The sequence below is a fragment of the Rhea americana genome, unplaced genomic scaffold (genome assembly GCF_003343005.1).
Source record: "Rhea americana isolate MKP2758 unplaced genomic scaffold, rheAme1 scaffold_293, whole genome shotgun sequence".
Classification (NCBI taxonomy): domain Eukaryota; kingdom Metazoa; phylum Chordata; class Aves; order Rheiformes; family Rheidae; genus Rhea; species Rhea americana.
The window spans coordinates 191-17142 of NW_028186416.1; the positions used below are offsets into that span (position 1 = coordinate 191).

At 37.2% G+C, this 16952-nt stretch overlaps 1 protein-coding gene across 1 annotated transcript; it reads right to left on the reverse strand.

Annotated features, from left to right (window-relative positions):
- Positions 1 to 5105: 5105 nt before the first annotated feature.
- On the reverse strand, positions 5106 to 9765 carry LOC146593463 (arylacetamide deacetylase-like 4). The gene is made up of 4 exons (XM_085309150.1): positions 9610 to 9765; positions 7793 to 8009; positions 6960 to 7023; positions 5106 to 5886 (listed from the first exon to the last, which is right to left on the reverse strand). Exons 1-4 carry the CDS (start codon positions 9763 to 9765, stop codon positions 5106 to 5108), a joined length of 1218 nt encoding a protein of 405 aa, XP_085165276.1.
- Positions 9766 to 16952: the final 7187 nt, after the last annotated feature.

Below are 16952 nucleotides of genomic sequence, written 5' to 3' on the forward strand. Positions count from 1 at the left end.
GAAGTCAGAAAGCTAAGAAAACAGRAAAAAAAAWAATGTATTCCAGAGAGGAAGAATTAAGAGTAGAAATAATAGTTGGTGGATACTTCTTTTCTCTTTCCCTCCTCTCTTTCCCTGCTCTCTTTCCAAACACTCCTGTACAGCTTGTCTTTTTTGGTTTTGTTTTTAATATACTCTACTCCAGGTAACGTGGTAGGACAACTAGACCTTGTAGTACAATTTAACCAGACTTCAGTTTTACCAGATAGAGCATCTATGAAATTTCCCATCCTGGCCTTCACGTTTCTGCATTTCCATACGCAAATGGCTAAAAGCATGTCAGACCTTTTCATAGCTGTATGCCTCTGACTTCTGATCTGTGACTTGGACTCAATATCTCCTGCACAGGAATGGTAAGAAGCTTTAAGAAATTACAGCTTAGTGAGTGCTCTGTGATACTCTTTGTTAAAGGTTCTATGCGTTTGCTTCATTTATCTCCTCCTTTGCACAGCCTACCTCTGACCTACCTTTCAGTATCCTCCCTTTCTGTTATCTCCATCTCCCCACCCAGATTAGTAGCCGCTCCTTACGCATTTTGCTCTTACTCATGACTGAAAGCCATCTTCCATTTAGTCTGCTGTGAGTCTTCATTTTAACCTTTCCTTTCTTTCTCTCAGTCCTTCTTTGAAATACACTCCTTTCAAAAGACTGCTAGGTTAAACATCTGCTAAAAAATGCACTAAAAATCTGTACTGCATCAAAAACCTTCAAATAAAAATGATGATGAATGTTACGGATTAACGTTCAGTGATGGAGATTTACATCTTAGCGCATTGTCCAAAGTAGGTATATTCTTGAAATAGTGACTACTCTACTACTCAGGGTTTTTGTTATGTAGCATTATGAAGTGYGCATGAATTCTTCTATGTTATCTCTGTGGCTGTGCAGTTCTGTTCCTCAGTGTTGATGAACTCCGTTTCACCAACATGGAATAAGCTAAATAGCTTGTATTATAATAGCTTATGTAATAGCTAAATAATAGCTTATATAATAGCTTATATTATAATACCTTGTATAGTAGCTAAATAAGCTACTCTAGAACATCTACTGGGAATTTCATGATGGGTCACTGCACCAAAATATATTCTTATTAAATCATAAATTTTTTGAATACAAATTTTGAAACTGCAGCCAGCATGAATTTGCTGTGGCCAGATTTGTTTGAGAATCATTACTTCAAATACTGACTCAGCATAGCAGTTTCTTCATTATCAACAGGAGAGTTAGGAAACCCAGTGACTCGTTGGGGCTGACGGACAATCGGCAGAGGAGGACTGACAGGAACAAAAGCATCTGTAGTTTGCAGGATTCTGCTTATTTACTTCAGCACCAGTATCCTGCAGGGAATGGGTATCAAAGACAGACAATAGTATTAAATGTGCTATTATAAATAGCAAATGTTTACTTGGAGTATTTTCTCATTTCCTGCTTATTTTCCAAAATAGTTGTTGTTCTATATTGACKTTTAACTAGGATGACACTAAGAACCATTGTAAAGGCAGTCTTGAAGAACTGAAGTTCTGTAATACACCACTGTTACTTGGCTAGTTTAAGACAGGTAATGTAACTTTTTAAAACTGTGATGGCTTGAAATATGTTCTATAATTAAACCTAGCACTTCAGTGTGTATGAAGGTGTAGCAACAGATTCAGTAAAAATAATTTGAATCTGAAATACTGATTGGCCTTTTGTGATGACTTTTGGGTCCTCATCCTCTGTGCCTAGAGAAGTTTGCCAGGTTACTCTGGTGGCATTTAAAGCTCAATTGTGTACTGACATGTGGTGATAGGAATGTGCAACAAATATGCTTGCCTTTTTGTTTGTTTGTTTGTTTGTTTTACTTTAATCTTTAGGTTCACTATTTTATTTTATCTGTACTCAAAATGAGCATGAAGCATTGGTTGAACAGTGTGAATACATATAAGACATTTTACCCAGGAAAAGGGTTTCATTGTAGGAGTATTTTCTCCGAGATTTTATTGTGAGTAGTAARAATTTGAAAATATCAKTTATTTCACTCCAGTCATAAAAGAAAGAAAAGATCTGAAATATCTTCCAAATGTCTTGTTTAGGCTTGATTACGCAGGAGATAGTTGGCAATTGACAGTGGGGGATATTTTTGTCTCTTTTTGACCTCTTCTCTAGTCTAGCGTTAGGACTGTACCCTTCTATGGACAAACTGCCGCTGATCTCAATGGAGTAAGTAAACTCCAAATCGGTGGGTAGGTTGTCCTTACGAAAAATGTTCAGTGTTGACTGCRTGCCTAGAAATCAAATGTGTGCCTAGAAATCATGAAAAACTTGTAGAAGGTTTTTTGCTTTTGTGCTCATTCAAATTGTATTAATTTTTGTGCTTATGCAAATAGTATTAATTCAGAAAAGCCGTGTGGAAGAGCTATATAAAACTTCCTCTGTTTTCCTCATCAAAGAGATTATACTTTGTGAGTGTGACTAAATTTCGTTCATATATTTCTGGGAAGTTTATTTTCTGTTTTGCTGAATATAGATAACCTAGCGATGCAGAGCTTTGCAGGATATTTTTCTGTTGCTAGTTGAGTGTCTTCATGCATCTGTAGTCCTACTTTACAAAATTGTCTGCAGCACACTTTTGATTATATTTTAAATATACCAGTGGTGGAGCAGAAAATATGCCCAGTAATATCAGATAAAAATTTTGGCAATACTTGCTTACATTTCTAAGAAAATATCAAAATAAGACATTAATGAATTTAATATAATTATATTAAAATAACAGTGGCACTTTTATTCAATGATTCTTTTCTTCTATCTTAGAAATTACTTCAAACAGCCTTACACAAATTTAAATTAAATTACAATGATACTTTATAATAAGAAATGATGTATATAAACTAGTTTTGTCAAAATGTATATAAAGTATAGATGTAAAGTATTTTATGTAATTATTTCTATTATTTAAATATCAAGTAGTATAAATCTGTATATCCCAAAATAGATAAAATACAGTCATGAAAAAAAAAGTCTTCGAGACTCCATGTAAGTATACTCAGTGACTGGAAACTTCTTTGGTCCTGAATGCTAAGTTTTTGTTTTTAATTCCCGTAGTTTCTAATTGTGAGCAATAAACTCATGCTCTTCTTATTTTCATGTATTTATATTATTTTATCTAATTTCTGCTGAAAGATGGGAATTCTAGGGTTACAACTGGAGCAAAATATCTTGTCTTTTTCAGAGAGTTTTTGAAAGCTCTGAAAATCAAGACGTAACCCCATACATGGATTGTATTAGATAACATAAATAATATGYTTACTATAGTTTATTTTGCTTATTAACTACTCTTTCTCTGTGAAAGCAGTAGGTTTGTTAAGTTTTATTTCCTCAAGAAAAGAAGCTATGTGATATGCTATAGCCCTGTATGGTTTTATCTATCACTTACCCCCCAATAGGCTTCTTGAAAATAAACAAAGAAAATGAAAGGAATTTCTTTTAAGGAGGAGGAAAGCAGCTGCTCACCTTTTATTAGATATTGGAGAGTCAATATTGYTGAACTACTCCAGGACATAGATCGTAAGAAAGGCTTTCTTCTGCTTCCAGAGTAACTGTATTTAACAGAAATGCTGAAAATTTTGGCATCTGGAAATCTTAAAATACCATTTAATTTATCTAAGATTTTATTTTCTGAATRTATAAAAATATGAAACTGAGCCTTGTTCATGTTTGTCCCTACAAACATGAATAACGCATCTTAGTAGTGACAGATTTGAATCTTGTTAAATGCTGTTACATCCAAATTTTTCAGAACGTCGACAAGTACCACAACACTATTTCAGTCTTTTGGACAAGGGAGCAGTGAGGCTTCGGAGAGCTGTGAGTGAGGATCAGGCTGCCTGTTCTCAAGACAGTCTGATGTCACTAGAGGTCCAAGACCTGTCCCTGGAGACTTTTTCTTCTACTCCTGCAGCACGAAATAGTACTAGGACCACTGAGCCACTTCTGCATTTCCAGTTTGCTGGGATCCCCTTAGCCTGGCCCCTCCTCCAGCCACATGCAGATGACAGTTCTGCTCTAGCTCTTGGTGGSAYRAGGAAAGAGCACTAATAGTTGGGAGAAGAGAATGGGGCAATGTGGCTTTCCTGCTATCTTTCCCATTTTCCATCGCTGGAGAGAGGAAGCCGCACAGTCATTCTAGGTCTTGGGAAATGAATGATCAAGGCTTAGAGGAGGCAGAGAGGTGCTGTGAGTGGTGCATAGAGTGACTAGCCCAGGCCATGCAGGATGTCACAGAAAAGGACACAAGAATGGTATTGTGAATATTGCTCACAAGAACCCTAATGCTCATCATCTGGTATCAGTGTATCATCCATCACTATATCCTGCTGTCTGCTTCAGACAGTCGAGGCCTAGAGTTAGCTGAGGTTCTTTGTATAGTGATGATACTAATGTATATTCTTGTGTATCTGCATCTAAATATAAAATGTATATGCATGATCTATTTTTAATACAGATTCTATATTCCTCAATCAATATAGTTTTGCAACATCTGTTGTTCTAGGTCTAACTGTTTTCCTAATACCCTTTCTTATTCTTCTGCTGTCTTTCTTTTATGTGTGTGCTCAAGTCTTCCCATTTATATTCAGCCCTCTCTGCACTTGAAGCTTGCCTCACGTTCAGCTTCCGTCAGATTTAGGCCTTTATAAATCATTGACCGCGCTCAGTATATGTTTAACCTGTTGATTCATGCCCTGTTACTCTACGCCCCAAACTGTCCTTAAATCACAGTTTGTGCATTAATAGTATCAGAACTTTATTAAACCAAACTACACTGCAAATAACTTGTCTTGGAGGACCGGAGCATTTAGGAGTACAGCAGAAAACACTGATGAGGTGGTAGAAGGGAGAAAAATAAGTTCACCTGATTGTGTTTATCGTGAGTAAAAATGAAACAAAAGCCATCACCAAATCGGATTCTTAAGTAAAAAGAAGACAAGTCCACTGCAGAAATTTCAGAAGTGATTTCAGAAAAAGGAAAATCGAGAGTTTCTTGAAATTTTTGCAACCAATCAGAAAGGAACACATGAAGTGGAGTATTATATCGATTTTAGAAAATCTATTATCTGTTTTATGCCTTTATTTCCAGACTGAAATGATACTATCCTACCAAGAGGAGCTAGGAATACTATGCCATGGAATCCCTGTTCCAGATGACACCAGGTCACTCTTATACCATGATCCTCTAATCGTTTCTTGTACAGCAGTCCATCATCTCTAAGCACATCAAATTCACAGGTCAAAATGAAAGCCTCAGGAAGCTGAGCGATAACAGTATCTTCAGCTATTAGTGGTGAAAAAACTGGGTCAAAAGTAGGCATGGCTAGTGCACGGAGTTCGTCTGATAATGGATGTATTATTTTTCCTGGTTTGTAGCCTCTTGGTTTAAACTCCTCAGGGATGTTGTCAGGACTCAGCCATTTCTGATATTTTAATTGGAAATCTTCTGGAATATGGGCACCTTCAAAGAGCACATTCAGAAGTGTTACGTCCTTATTGAGATACTTCAAACCAAAAAGAAGGATTTGTTCCCTTGTCAAAATAGGGAATGTCTTGTTCTGCTGATAAGAAGGCAAATTAAAATCCACAGCCTGGAGAAAAGGATATATCAGGATTTGTGCTCTCAGCTTTGGGAGGTCTTTTCTGTTCACCATTGCTTGGGCAACAGCAGCAGCCAGCGTACCTCCACTACTGTCTCCACAGGTGATAACACGAGTAGGATCTACTCCATAATCTTCTGCAGTCCTCATAAAATGTATTGTGGCAGCAAGACAGTCCTCAAACTGTGTTGGATATGGGTACTCAGGAGCTAAGCGATACCTTAATATGAATGAAAGTCTTTTAGTATAGTCATATCTAATGAATGGTCCTGTTGTCATCAGAAAAGATGACAACGGACTTTTCTGAAGATGGGAAATATTCTGACAGTATAATTTTGTTACTGAAATTATAATTGCCTGTGATGTCCTAGTTGCTACTATTCCTATTGTTTAGAGGAGTTTTGGTACACTATTCTATAATTGTAGAATACATTCTTTAATTACTCCTCTTTTAGGTGACTGAATGAACACACTGAGTTATTCTGGAATTAGTTGGCAAGGCACAGATGTATGAGTCAGTTATCAGCTGTACTAGTTAGAAATCAAAACAAAACATTCCCCCCAAAATGTTAGAGAATAAGAGCTTAGAAAAATTATAATGAAAATACGAAAGATTTCGTGTGGTTTTTTTATAGGTTGATTTTTTTTTTTTTAATGAACATAATCCATAAGAGGCAATGACTCTTAAAGCATTTTAGGATTTAAGTAGTAATTAGTGCAATTTTAATCAAATTCCAAGACTAAAATTTTTTCCTGAATTCTTAAAAATTGATTCTTTTAGAAGTCCGTTACAGCTCATCAGAATATTTTTTAAAAAGTTTATCTCATATTGATTGCAAGCTAATTGTRGAGTTTGGGTGGTTTTGGTGTTTGTCCCATGTGTTTCCCCCACCCCTGACCCCTCATTTTTCAGAACTTCTACCAAAATGACTACTTGGCAGCTTGGATAACTATGTTAAAACAGAGATGGTTGTACTTCAAACACAATGTTTGCTTTCTGCTTAAAGTGTTTTGGGTATGGCTTTAGAAAACCAACATTTTCATTTCCTAACAGTTGCCACGAATTATATAATTATTATAATGGATACCATTTGGAAAGAAGCGAGTGAGGATTAGCTATGTAATTCTTTCTAAGTAATTAGTACTGGTGAAACATAGGTGATCATTAAATGTTAAGGGCTCTGTGCAGTGTTTGCAGTGAACCTGGCGTGCCCTGACTAGACGTTAAAGACTTACCAACCTAGAAGGAGACGTAAGTGGCTATCGCTGTGTGACTGGACTGAGTCCACTTACCCAACAGACACAATCACTGAATCGCTTTTTCTGGCGAAATAGCAGCATGTTCTTTCATAGGCCCCTGTAAAACAAAATATTTCAATAGAATTGTAACTTGCTTTGAAAACAATTCAAATTAAAATATTACGAAATTCTTATCTCGGTGCTGTGAATAAAGCTACACTGTAATTCTCCACTGTAGTTCTGCTGTTGTTGGCATGGTGTAAACTGGACGTTGCTCACGGTTTCATTAATGTCCGTGGGAATCTTCTTGCCAGTAAGAAACCTGGAATTTATACCACTGCCTTTTTCTGATCAGCTCTGTGAAAAGCTGACAGAGAGCACCATTGCAGCCACTAGTAAAGTAACATCAAAGCTGAGAAGTTATTAAAAAGAACTGTCAAACATCTAGCACAATTTTTCTCGTGCATGAGGCACCACCTAATCTCTCATCCCTTTAAATTTTAAAATGCAGTTTTTGCCCTTGTTTTGCCACTATAAAGACACACAACAGTGTTCACATGCACGCACAAGCTTACACACAYACAAACACAAATTGAGTTGTTAAAGAAATAAAATTACAATGAGATATTTTCAACATTTGCGTAAGCAGCAGGGAGCAAAAGGGGAAAAAAACACGGTATTTTGTATGATCAGAGAGTRCAGTCCTAGACCATATATTTAACGTGGTGCTTACTACATGTAAATAAAATTATTCTGCCATCCTGAGGTAAATTTTATTATTTATAACGTTTAACATATTAATTTTTCTGGTCATTTAAGAAATACCATGTCAGGTTAGCAACAATACAGTATTTGTAATTATAGCTCTTTTTGTTTAAATTTCTTACGAATGCTTCCAAACTGTCCAACTCCTCCATGAAAATAAAGRACTCCTCTTCTTTGGCCAGTGGTTGGTATTTTTGGCTGGTAAATTCTTACTTTAATCTTTTCAAACCTTACGTCCTTGATGAAAAGATGCTTATCTTTTAATGGTGGCACTGTGTTCATTATAGTCCTGATGACATGGATTTCTGAGGCAAGACCTAATTTTTCTGAAGTTTTTGCCTGTTAATAAAGGGGAAGAAACCACAAATTAGTGCAAATTTCCATTGTACCTGGAGAATTGTCACAGACAACTTTATCTCCTGCTCATTCTGACAACAAAGTGGACAGTTACAGTGGTGGTACAGATGCATCTATATTGTAATGTCCTATCTGCCAATGTTTGAAATTCAAAGAGAGTAGATTTGACAGGAATAACTGAGCTTGTCTTCTGCAGCTGCCTGAGAAGAACTTTCTGCCCTGCCTCCACGCTTCTCCAAAAGCAAGAGCAGAGATCCTGGCTGAGAGTCTCTCGCAGAGGTAGAACCAGAAACAGCTGTTTGTCTCATCTGCACATTGGATTTATGTAATTTTCCCTACAATTTTGGCATTATGGGTTGTCATCCCATGAAAGGATCCAGCTACTTTCACATAAATAATCAGCCTGAGAGCAATACCCAGAGCAGCTAAATGACTCAGACTTATACTTTTGTGTAGCTGTGCATTACTACTTTTATCTTCCTGTTGCTTTGAGCTGATGTGGTACAGTGCTTTTCCTTGGTCTCTCGCTAGCCAGCAGAAAGGATATAAAATGATGAGATCAGAAGTAGAGAACTACATCAGTCACCACTGAGTTTCTAAATTCTGCAGTTTTGCCTTCTGTCTATGAATTACACAGAAATAATTTTTGTCTGATGGCTATAGTGAAGCTATTAAAGGACATTCATACAGCATTTTGAAAATGTGAAAGTGCACATATACTATAGTAGGTAGTAAGAAAACTTAATTTAACTTCTATCACTATCCTGTTTTGTTGCATTACTTTACAGTCTGCAGTGCTCAGACCTGGGTGAGGCAGTTCTCAAGAGACAGGATGAGTAATGTCCTTGGAAGCTTACTGGCTGACTTCAAACAAAACTTAATAAGGAATGTAGCAGGTAAAAGAAGGAAGAAATAATAACATTAGAACACCAGATTGCAGTGAAACATAATACAGAACCCAAAGAAACTAAAGATTTTTTCCATAATTTAAAAGGCTAAAAGTAAAAAAAAAAAAATAATTTAGCTGTCACAGAAAAAAATAGGTATAAGATGACAGAGGGGACAATGAATTCAGGAGTTTTAATAACACATACTAATTCAAAAAGAGAAGTCATACAGATGCATTGAAGGCAAAAGACCATCAGCAGCTCTCTCTTAGATGGCTCAGAAGTAGACTGATGTAGWTGTAAAAGAGAAATGAGATGACATGCACATATCATTTAGTAGCTCCTTCTCCAAATAAGCGCACTATTRTGTAGACAAGAGGTTCCAATGCAATTGTTTCTTAAGCCTTCCAACACTGAGACAACAGAATTAAAAAATCTAAAGCTTAAGCCATCAGAAAAAAACAGGGTATTATACTGTCTGCAGAACTTTTTTTTTTTTCAGTATTGTTACCTTTAATGCCCTACAGCAAGCAGTAGAGTCCAGCATACCCAGCTGAGCTGAAGGTACCTGTAGTGGGGCTCACATCACCAAATACATCAAGCTGAATATTTGCAGTATATTTAAATATTAATTCTTAAAAAACCTCTATCAGCAACTTAAGTTAAAAGTCCAGCTTCAAGCAAGGTTTACTTACCAGAACAAAACCAAAATTCAGGAAATAATGATAAAAGCACAGCTTTTTGCGCTGAATAAATCCAGGAGGGATTTCTGCCATGAGGTGTTTGTGGTAGAATGCCATTACCACCAAGAAAGTCAAAATAACAAGAAAAAATGCTGAGAGAAGTTCCATCTCACTGTACTGTTAAGAGTGAAATGGAAGAACCAGCTGTGACTACCTTATACCTCTGACTTGTGAAGTATTTCTGAAGATAAAGGCGCAGGATTAGCAATTCTTTTCATATCCTGTCATCTAGCTTTTAAAAATGCCAATAGGAAAATGAAAACATGTGGCAATCAAACCATAGAATTAGTCACAGGAGAGGCTTGCATAAGCAGTTTTTCATATTAATATCTAATGTGTTTTGATTCTGTGCCCATCACCATAGAACCAGTGCTTGACATAATATCTGTAGCGTCAGTGTTACGAGAAGACAAAAACCTGTTATGTCGCTCTCAATTTCTTGAATACAGTCAAGTTTCTATTATTTCTTAGTTCTTGTGGAACAGGATTTCTTAGTAATCACCTTCAGAGCTGCTCAGTTTCTTGATTTATTTTGCCCACGCACCTTACTTCTTCAAACTTCTAACAAAATCAAGTTTTTCATCTCACAAAAACATCYCTTAACCTGTTATTTAGTCGTATGAAATGGTGTTGGATAATGCACTACCTTCTTCTGTTGTTAGCCATGGTACCAATAAGAACGCATTTAACAGGATATTTTGGGTATCTCACATTACCTTTATGTGTATCCTAAATATATATATATAATAAATGTAGAAGTASCAGCCTGAACATATTGAAAATATATATGTATGCATACATACACAGACATATAGACCTCAATTGAAAATATATGTATTTTTCACTATGTGAAAATAGAGATGTTTTTTCAGATTTCCTGATCTTCTAGTTTTAGAATGGAGTCTTTTCAAGGTAAGGATGTTTTTTTTCAGTTTTTTTTATATATATATATATATACATATATATATAGCACCACTATGATACATTATTGAGGGCCTTCAAACATTATGGCACTATTGCTAAAATAATAATAATGAAACAACCGACAACAAACCCAGAGGAGCAAAATTCAAAAGTGCAAAATTCTCAGTTGCTAAAATTTAACTCAGTCAATCATTTCTGAAGGATATAGSTGTGGTTATATAATACTACATAACGGTATCATCAGATGTGGATTTGTTCCACTGAAGTCAACAGCACTAGGCTGGTTTTTATTATRCTTGGATTGGAGTCTTATGATAGAGGTCGATCTCAAATAGCATACAACAGTCATGTATTAAGAGGTATATTATATGTAATGCATATTATATGTAGCATATAGAAAATGAATTTCTGATAAGGGTTAGAGACAAAACCTAGTCAAATGAAAGTTGCGTCCAGGCCATTACAACCATTGCTGAGAACGCTCAGTTTTCAAGTCAGATTTGATGTAATTGTATTTCTCCTTCACAGGGGGCCAGTGTAATATTCACCTGGCACCCAGGTTTGACCAAAGCACTCAAGAGGTTTTAAGTGGTGACTAGTCTCAGTGCTTTTTGCGGGGGTGAATTTCACGGAGTAATCTAGTATTAGAGTCTGTAAAGCAAATACAAGCAGTCCATTCCCAAAGACTCCCTTTCTTGTGATTATCTTGGCTTCTAACCTCCAGCTCACGCCAGAATAGCCATTTGGGATGCAACTTGATTGACTTACTGATTTTGCATGTTGTTAGGCAGTTACATCTTTGAATCTAACAAAACCAAGCAGTTGCAATCTGAAGTGTCTTTGCATCTTGCTTGTTGCACCTTCATGGCTCCTGTCTTGCAAGTGAAAACATGAGAATGTTTCCTTCCCCCCTGGCCCCAGCCTCTTGGTTGAGCTTCAGGATACTGTAGAGTCTGTCTTCTGACGARTACATTACTTACAGGTGTGATTTCAAGTACAAATATGATTCCAGCTGATGAAAACGAAGCCTAGACTTGATATTTTCACATCTAGTAATAACGACTAGACATTAGGAGCCCATCTGGGTACCCGATGGTGAACTGTAGCATCTCTGCCCTACCTCTGGAACTAACATGCTCATATTCTTCAGTAAACAAATCATTAGTGCCAAGATTTGACATGAAAAAAAAAAAAAGTATCCCTAAAGCAAAGCTTTTTCAGCTCCTAAGATGTTACCTTTGGGAACAATGATTCTTTTTCCCCCCCTTTTGCTTGTCTATCCAGACTGTGTGTTTAGGCAGAAAATTATTACTATTCTCATTCTCGAAAGCAGCTGTGTGGATAAAATTATTGTATGAGATTGTTTTGTCGGAGTGCATGGGATATGCTGAACTAGGGATATGTCTTAATATAAAACTTAATCTCAGAGAATGTTAAAGCTCTAGGATGCACCTGCATTGGAAAGAAGACAGAGCTCAGACTTGACTCCCAACTCTAGAAAACATTGTTTAATTACATAGAAAAAACAAGAAGGAACTTCTTTTAGAGCCTGGTGGTGTGCTATYCAGAAGAAGCTGATCTGATGTTCTGCTCCCTCTACCCAAACTGTTAATTCATTTTATCCAACAATCCCTTCAGGATTCTTTCCCAGCAGCCCTTTTCCCTTGTCGGAAAGTTGTTCCCATACTGAGTGTAAAATCAGGTTCCTTTTTGTTTATTCTTTCTTGTAATGCTTGATACAGTGTCCTAGCTCGACAAGGAGTGTTGGTGAAAGGCACATTGCCTGATGATTGGGACACTCTCTTGGAAGGAGTAAGTTCAAACCCATCAAGGCTGAGGTACATACAGAATTCAGCTTTCTCACAGCTCGGACAAGAACGTCAGGATATACTGTTACACAAAACAGTTGCAGCTGCCTTCTTTAGCATTTAATAGTGAAAGTAATTAATCAGCCTTGTGCTACACTTCATGTGGCCCCAATGAGTCAGGTGTGGTCTAAGTGTTCCCCTCTGGTAATTTAAGCAGTGTTCTGACACTTCTGGCGGATTCCTTTGTTCTGAGGTTCCTGCTCCCCTACTACTTATTTGCCCTCCAAATCTTTTTGGTGCCAGTCCCTCTGGTAGCCGGTTTACCAGGAGCTGCTAAGACGTGGGCTCTCTGGGGCACGTCAACTAGGTTCAGACATCACAGCACCCCACCAATACCCTGTCATCACTCTCAGAGCTTCCACACAGATTTTCTCAATAGAGGGATGTGGACATCAGCATTAAAAGAAACAAGCTGGGTGGTTTCTGAAGAAGTGGACTGGTTTTATTTGGGTATTGCAGGTACAAGGAGTAGCTCTTACGTTACCAGCGTAGACTCAGCAATTTGCAAGCTTGTTTGAGTCACGGGCTGGGGACGCGTTCCCTAAACAACCTTTCACCGGCATGCTCTCTCTCTCTCTCCCACTTCTAACTTTTTTTACTCACTGTCTTACCCTCCTAGAAGAGACCAGAGGAGTTGGTCCATGTGGCCAAAGCCCCTGTGGCTCCTGTCCCAGGAGCTCCCTTTCTTATTTATTTCCAGTGACAAGCTAAATGTCAGCGGCTGAAATCTTTTTTGTCAGCCCRAGCGTGGCATCTGTAAGGTTTTACACTGTCGGTGGAGTGGGACATGATAAAGGAGAGAGAGGTGGAGGCAAGTGCAACAGCTGCGAAACATTCCCTGATGGAGTCTCCAGTCAGTCCTGGTAACTCTGCCTGTCTCTGAATCACAGCACTGTTTGGGGGGCATTTTAGTAGGCTGGACGCAGACGTGCTAGGTAGGAATAGCTGCCTGGGCTGAGGTGACGGAAAGCTCTGTGCCCCTGAGCACCTGGGTYGGTGCTGCTTGACCCGAGCGGCTGCTGCTCAGTTCCGTGGAGTGCGAGAGCCATTTGGTGCTGGAAATCTGGTTGACTATCTGGTTGACTAGCCTACTGCGGAGAAATGCTGAGCAGCATGCCCAGAACACCATTAGCTGTGAGCTGAGAGGCAGTATCTGTTAATGGCTTGTTRGATGCAGCAACTTTCCTGTGTACGTTTGCATTTATGTGTATTTCTTTGTATGCATAATTGCTTACGTATGCATGATTGCTTGTGAAAGACATTGGTGTGCATAATTCTGTAGGCAGATTGCAAGTTTGGGTCTGGTTGTGTTCAAGTACTTGACTTACTGAATGTGCAGGCAGTGAGAGGGACATGCTGTTAGGAGGTGTCTGGGTAAACAAGCTTAAAAAAAAAAGTTTAGTATCTTTTCCTAGAAAATAGGAAAAATAATGTTTAAATGAGTAATAGTTTTGAAAAATTAATTCACACTTGGGAAAATATGCAATGCTTTTATATGTGCAAACACTCTATTTTAGGAACAGAAGACGTGTAGTGGATCTGTGATTAATCAAAAATATATTAGAGGACTGAAAATTCTATGGAGACAATTTGACTTTACTACTTTCTACATTTTAAGAAATATTAGAGTCACTACCATAAAATTAAAAAGAAATACTTTTTTTCAGTATGTATTGTTCTCTAATTACCTATCTACCTTATTTATAAGCTACCTACCTTATTTATAACCATCAATCTAAATATACATTAAAATGCATGTGAACAAGACATGTTGATAATAAGACTGCAGAAATATTATAAAGATAAATTGATTAATATTTGTTACCGATTTAAGGGCCATGGAATAATCTCAGGAGGAAATTAATTCAATGATCTGTGTAGAGTTTGGCCCATAAATGAAGACTAGATCTAGACTTTAAATGGTGAAGAAAAAAGACATATTGGATTGCTAAACTGTCAGGGAGTTGCACTGAATGAGATGTGTGTAAAATAGTATGTGATCATGTGATCATTTCATAGCATATAACAAACGAAGTAGAATTTTATGGAACGTCCTTAAGCCTGGCACTTCCGCCCATCTCAGGACCTAAATGCAAAATCTTACTATTTACTTGATTGGTTTATGCAGTTATATATGTATATTAGGGTTTTATAATTTTTGTAATATTGGGTAATTTAATGCCTGTATTTGTTAACTAACAAAGTAGTCTATTTTCTAAAAATCCTGGGYGCTTCACAAAGAAATGCGTAACTTAGTACAATCCGTCATAAGAAATCATTTTACATACTGAGCTTCCCTATAATCTTAGTTTTTCACTGCTGCAAGCATACGTCTCAACATAGATTTCATCCGATTGAGCAAAGAATTAAACCCACCTCCATCACTGAATACCTGAGATGAAGAAAGAGAAGTTCTGCAAAATATTTAGAAGAGTAGCAAAAACAGCTGTGATGATCAAGAAGCAAAATGAATTTCAAATTGGAGGGGCCTACACAAGGAATACCTTTCAGTCTTCTCTCTCTCAACATCCCTGTTGATCACCAGTATGGCTCAGGGGAAGAGGTTGCTTTACAGGGAGCCCATCATTTAGGGCYAAAGGTGAAGCAGCTCCCAGAAGTTTCTGCTCAGTCCAGTCAGAGTTTGGCAAGCACAGAAGAGACAGAGAAGTAATCTTAGAGTGCTCTGTATCAGGATATTTGAGAGATTTGCCAGAGCTACTAAGATATTTGCATGATATTTGCCAATGGCAAGAGGCTATTGCAAATGTTAATTATAAGTTACACTGAAAGGATAAAGAGGATTAAGAATTTTACAACGTAATGCAATAGGCTGCAGTTGTTGTTAGTCAACACCATTATTCCATAACTTTGTTGATACTGTTTTCTTACACAGATAGGGTACAAAACTAGGACAGGAGTGGATCACAAAATATGAAGCCTGCTCTGCCAAGCCTATGAGTTATTTTCAAATATCTTAGGAAACATAGTAAGGCTGAATTACAGGCATGAGTCATCATTAAAAAGAGTCAAAAGTAAGAGTATGTGATTCAAGAACAGTGTGGAAAATGAAAGAATCTTTCTTTTGCTGTTGCTTTTTTGTTTCATTTCTTACCTATGCATGGTAAAGCATCATACAGCTCCATCAAAGAGTGTTGAAAATGAACTGAAGTGGGGAGCAGATAATGTCTTTGGGGAATTGCAGAGGAAGGGATCAGCATCTGCAGGATTCTCATGCATGAAAATGTAAACTGGCTCTTAGAGAAAAAGAAGTGCTGGCGAGAATAGCTTGCTAAGCAAGTAAAGGAGAAAGGAAGACAATACAAAAATGGCATGTGAAAAAAGATAAAAAAAATTACTATTTTAGTAGTGATGATAATCTCAAGCTTTTTGATGAGAAACAAAGCAGAAGTGGTATTTAATGGGGAAGTTACATGAACGAGTTAGCATGGAGGATTGGGGGTTTATTTGAGTGTAAGTAATATCWGATAACCTGAGGATTATTAATCCATAGAGAAGATGATTACAGCCTGGCTGGATTCAGCTGTGTTTTTTGAGGTCTGAAAAGGCCTGATTTGAGCAACATATGCTAAATGGTTTGTGTGGAGACTCTAAGTTATGTTAAATTTTTATGCAGGTTTATGTGTACATTTATTTTCTTATTTTTCCACTGCCAGTGGAAAGCCCTGTCACTGGCAGTACAGTTTGTCAAGACCTTTGAATTTTTATGTCAGTTTAGTTACAAATTCCCTTGCTTTAGACAGGAGAAGGGGCTTCCTTTCAGGAAACTTTTGGACGGGAAAAAAAAAAAAAAAAAAAAAAGATACCAAGAAAAGAACAAGCCTGACACGGAAGAGGCAAAGAAGAGCAATACGTGTAATAAATTAATCCTGAATAAAGATATGCCCAATCACTGTCATGGGCTGTTCCTGAAGGCATTTGACAACTAACTTTGAGCCAAGCTTCCTCATGTACATATAATAGTATAGCTATAGCAGAACAGGCTTTGATGTGAATTAACTGCTCAAATGTGATGCAGCTTTTTTCATTGATTTTGTAGCAGACTGACTCACTCACTGGTGCTCTAGCTTCTGCTACAAATATGTAAGTTCATTTGCCAACCCTCACCTTAAGATGAGAAACCAAACCAAATTCCCAATTCCCCATCAGGTTATATTACCAAAGCAATTCCTGTAATACTCAAGCAGTGGAACATCTTGAGCTTTGTCATGTTATTTGCTCTTGGAAGGTTTTTTTGTTTTTGTTTTTGTTTTTGTTTTTTTGTTTTTTTTTTGTTTTTTTTTTTTTTGACTAAAAGAATAAATGACTAATACCTACAATAGGAAAAATGAAACAAATAGCATAGTCAACAAAGCATGAAGAAACATCGTTTCATTTTGCTGAGTGGGATGAGAGGATGAGAATTCACAAGTAATTACTTGTTGCTCCAGTGATTTGTAACTGCAGACTTTTCACCACATTTAATTAATACGGTGACAATGCTAA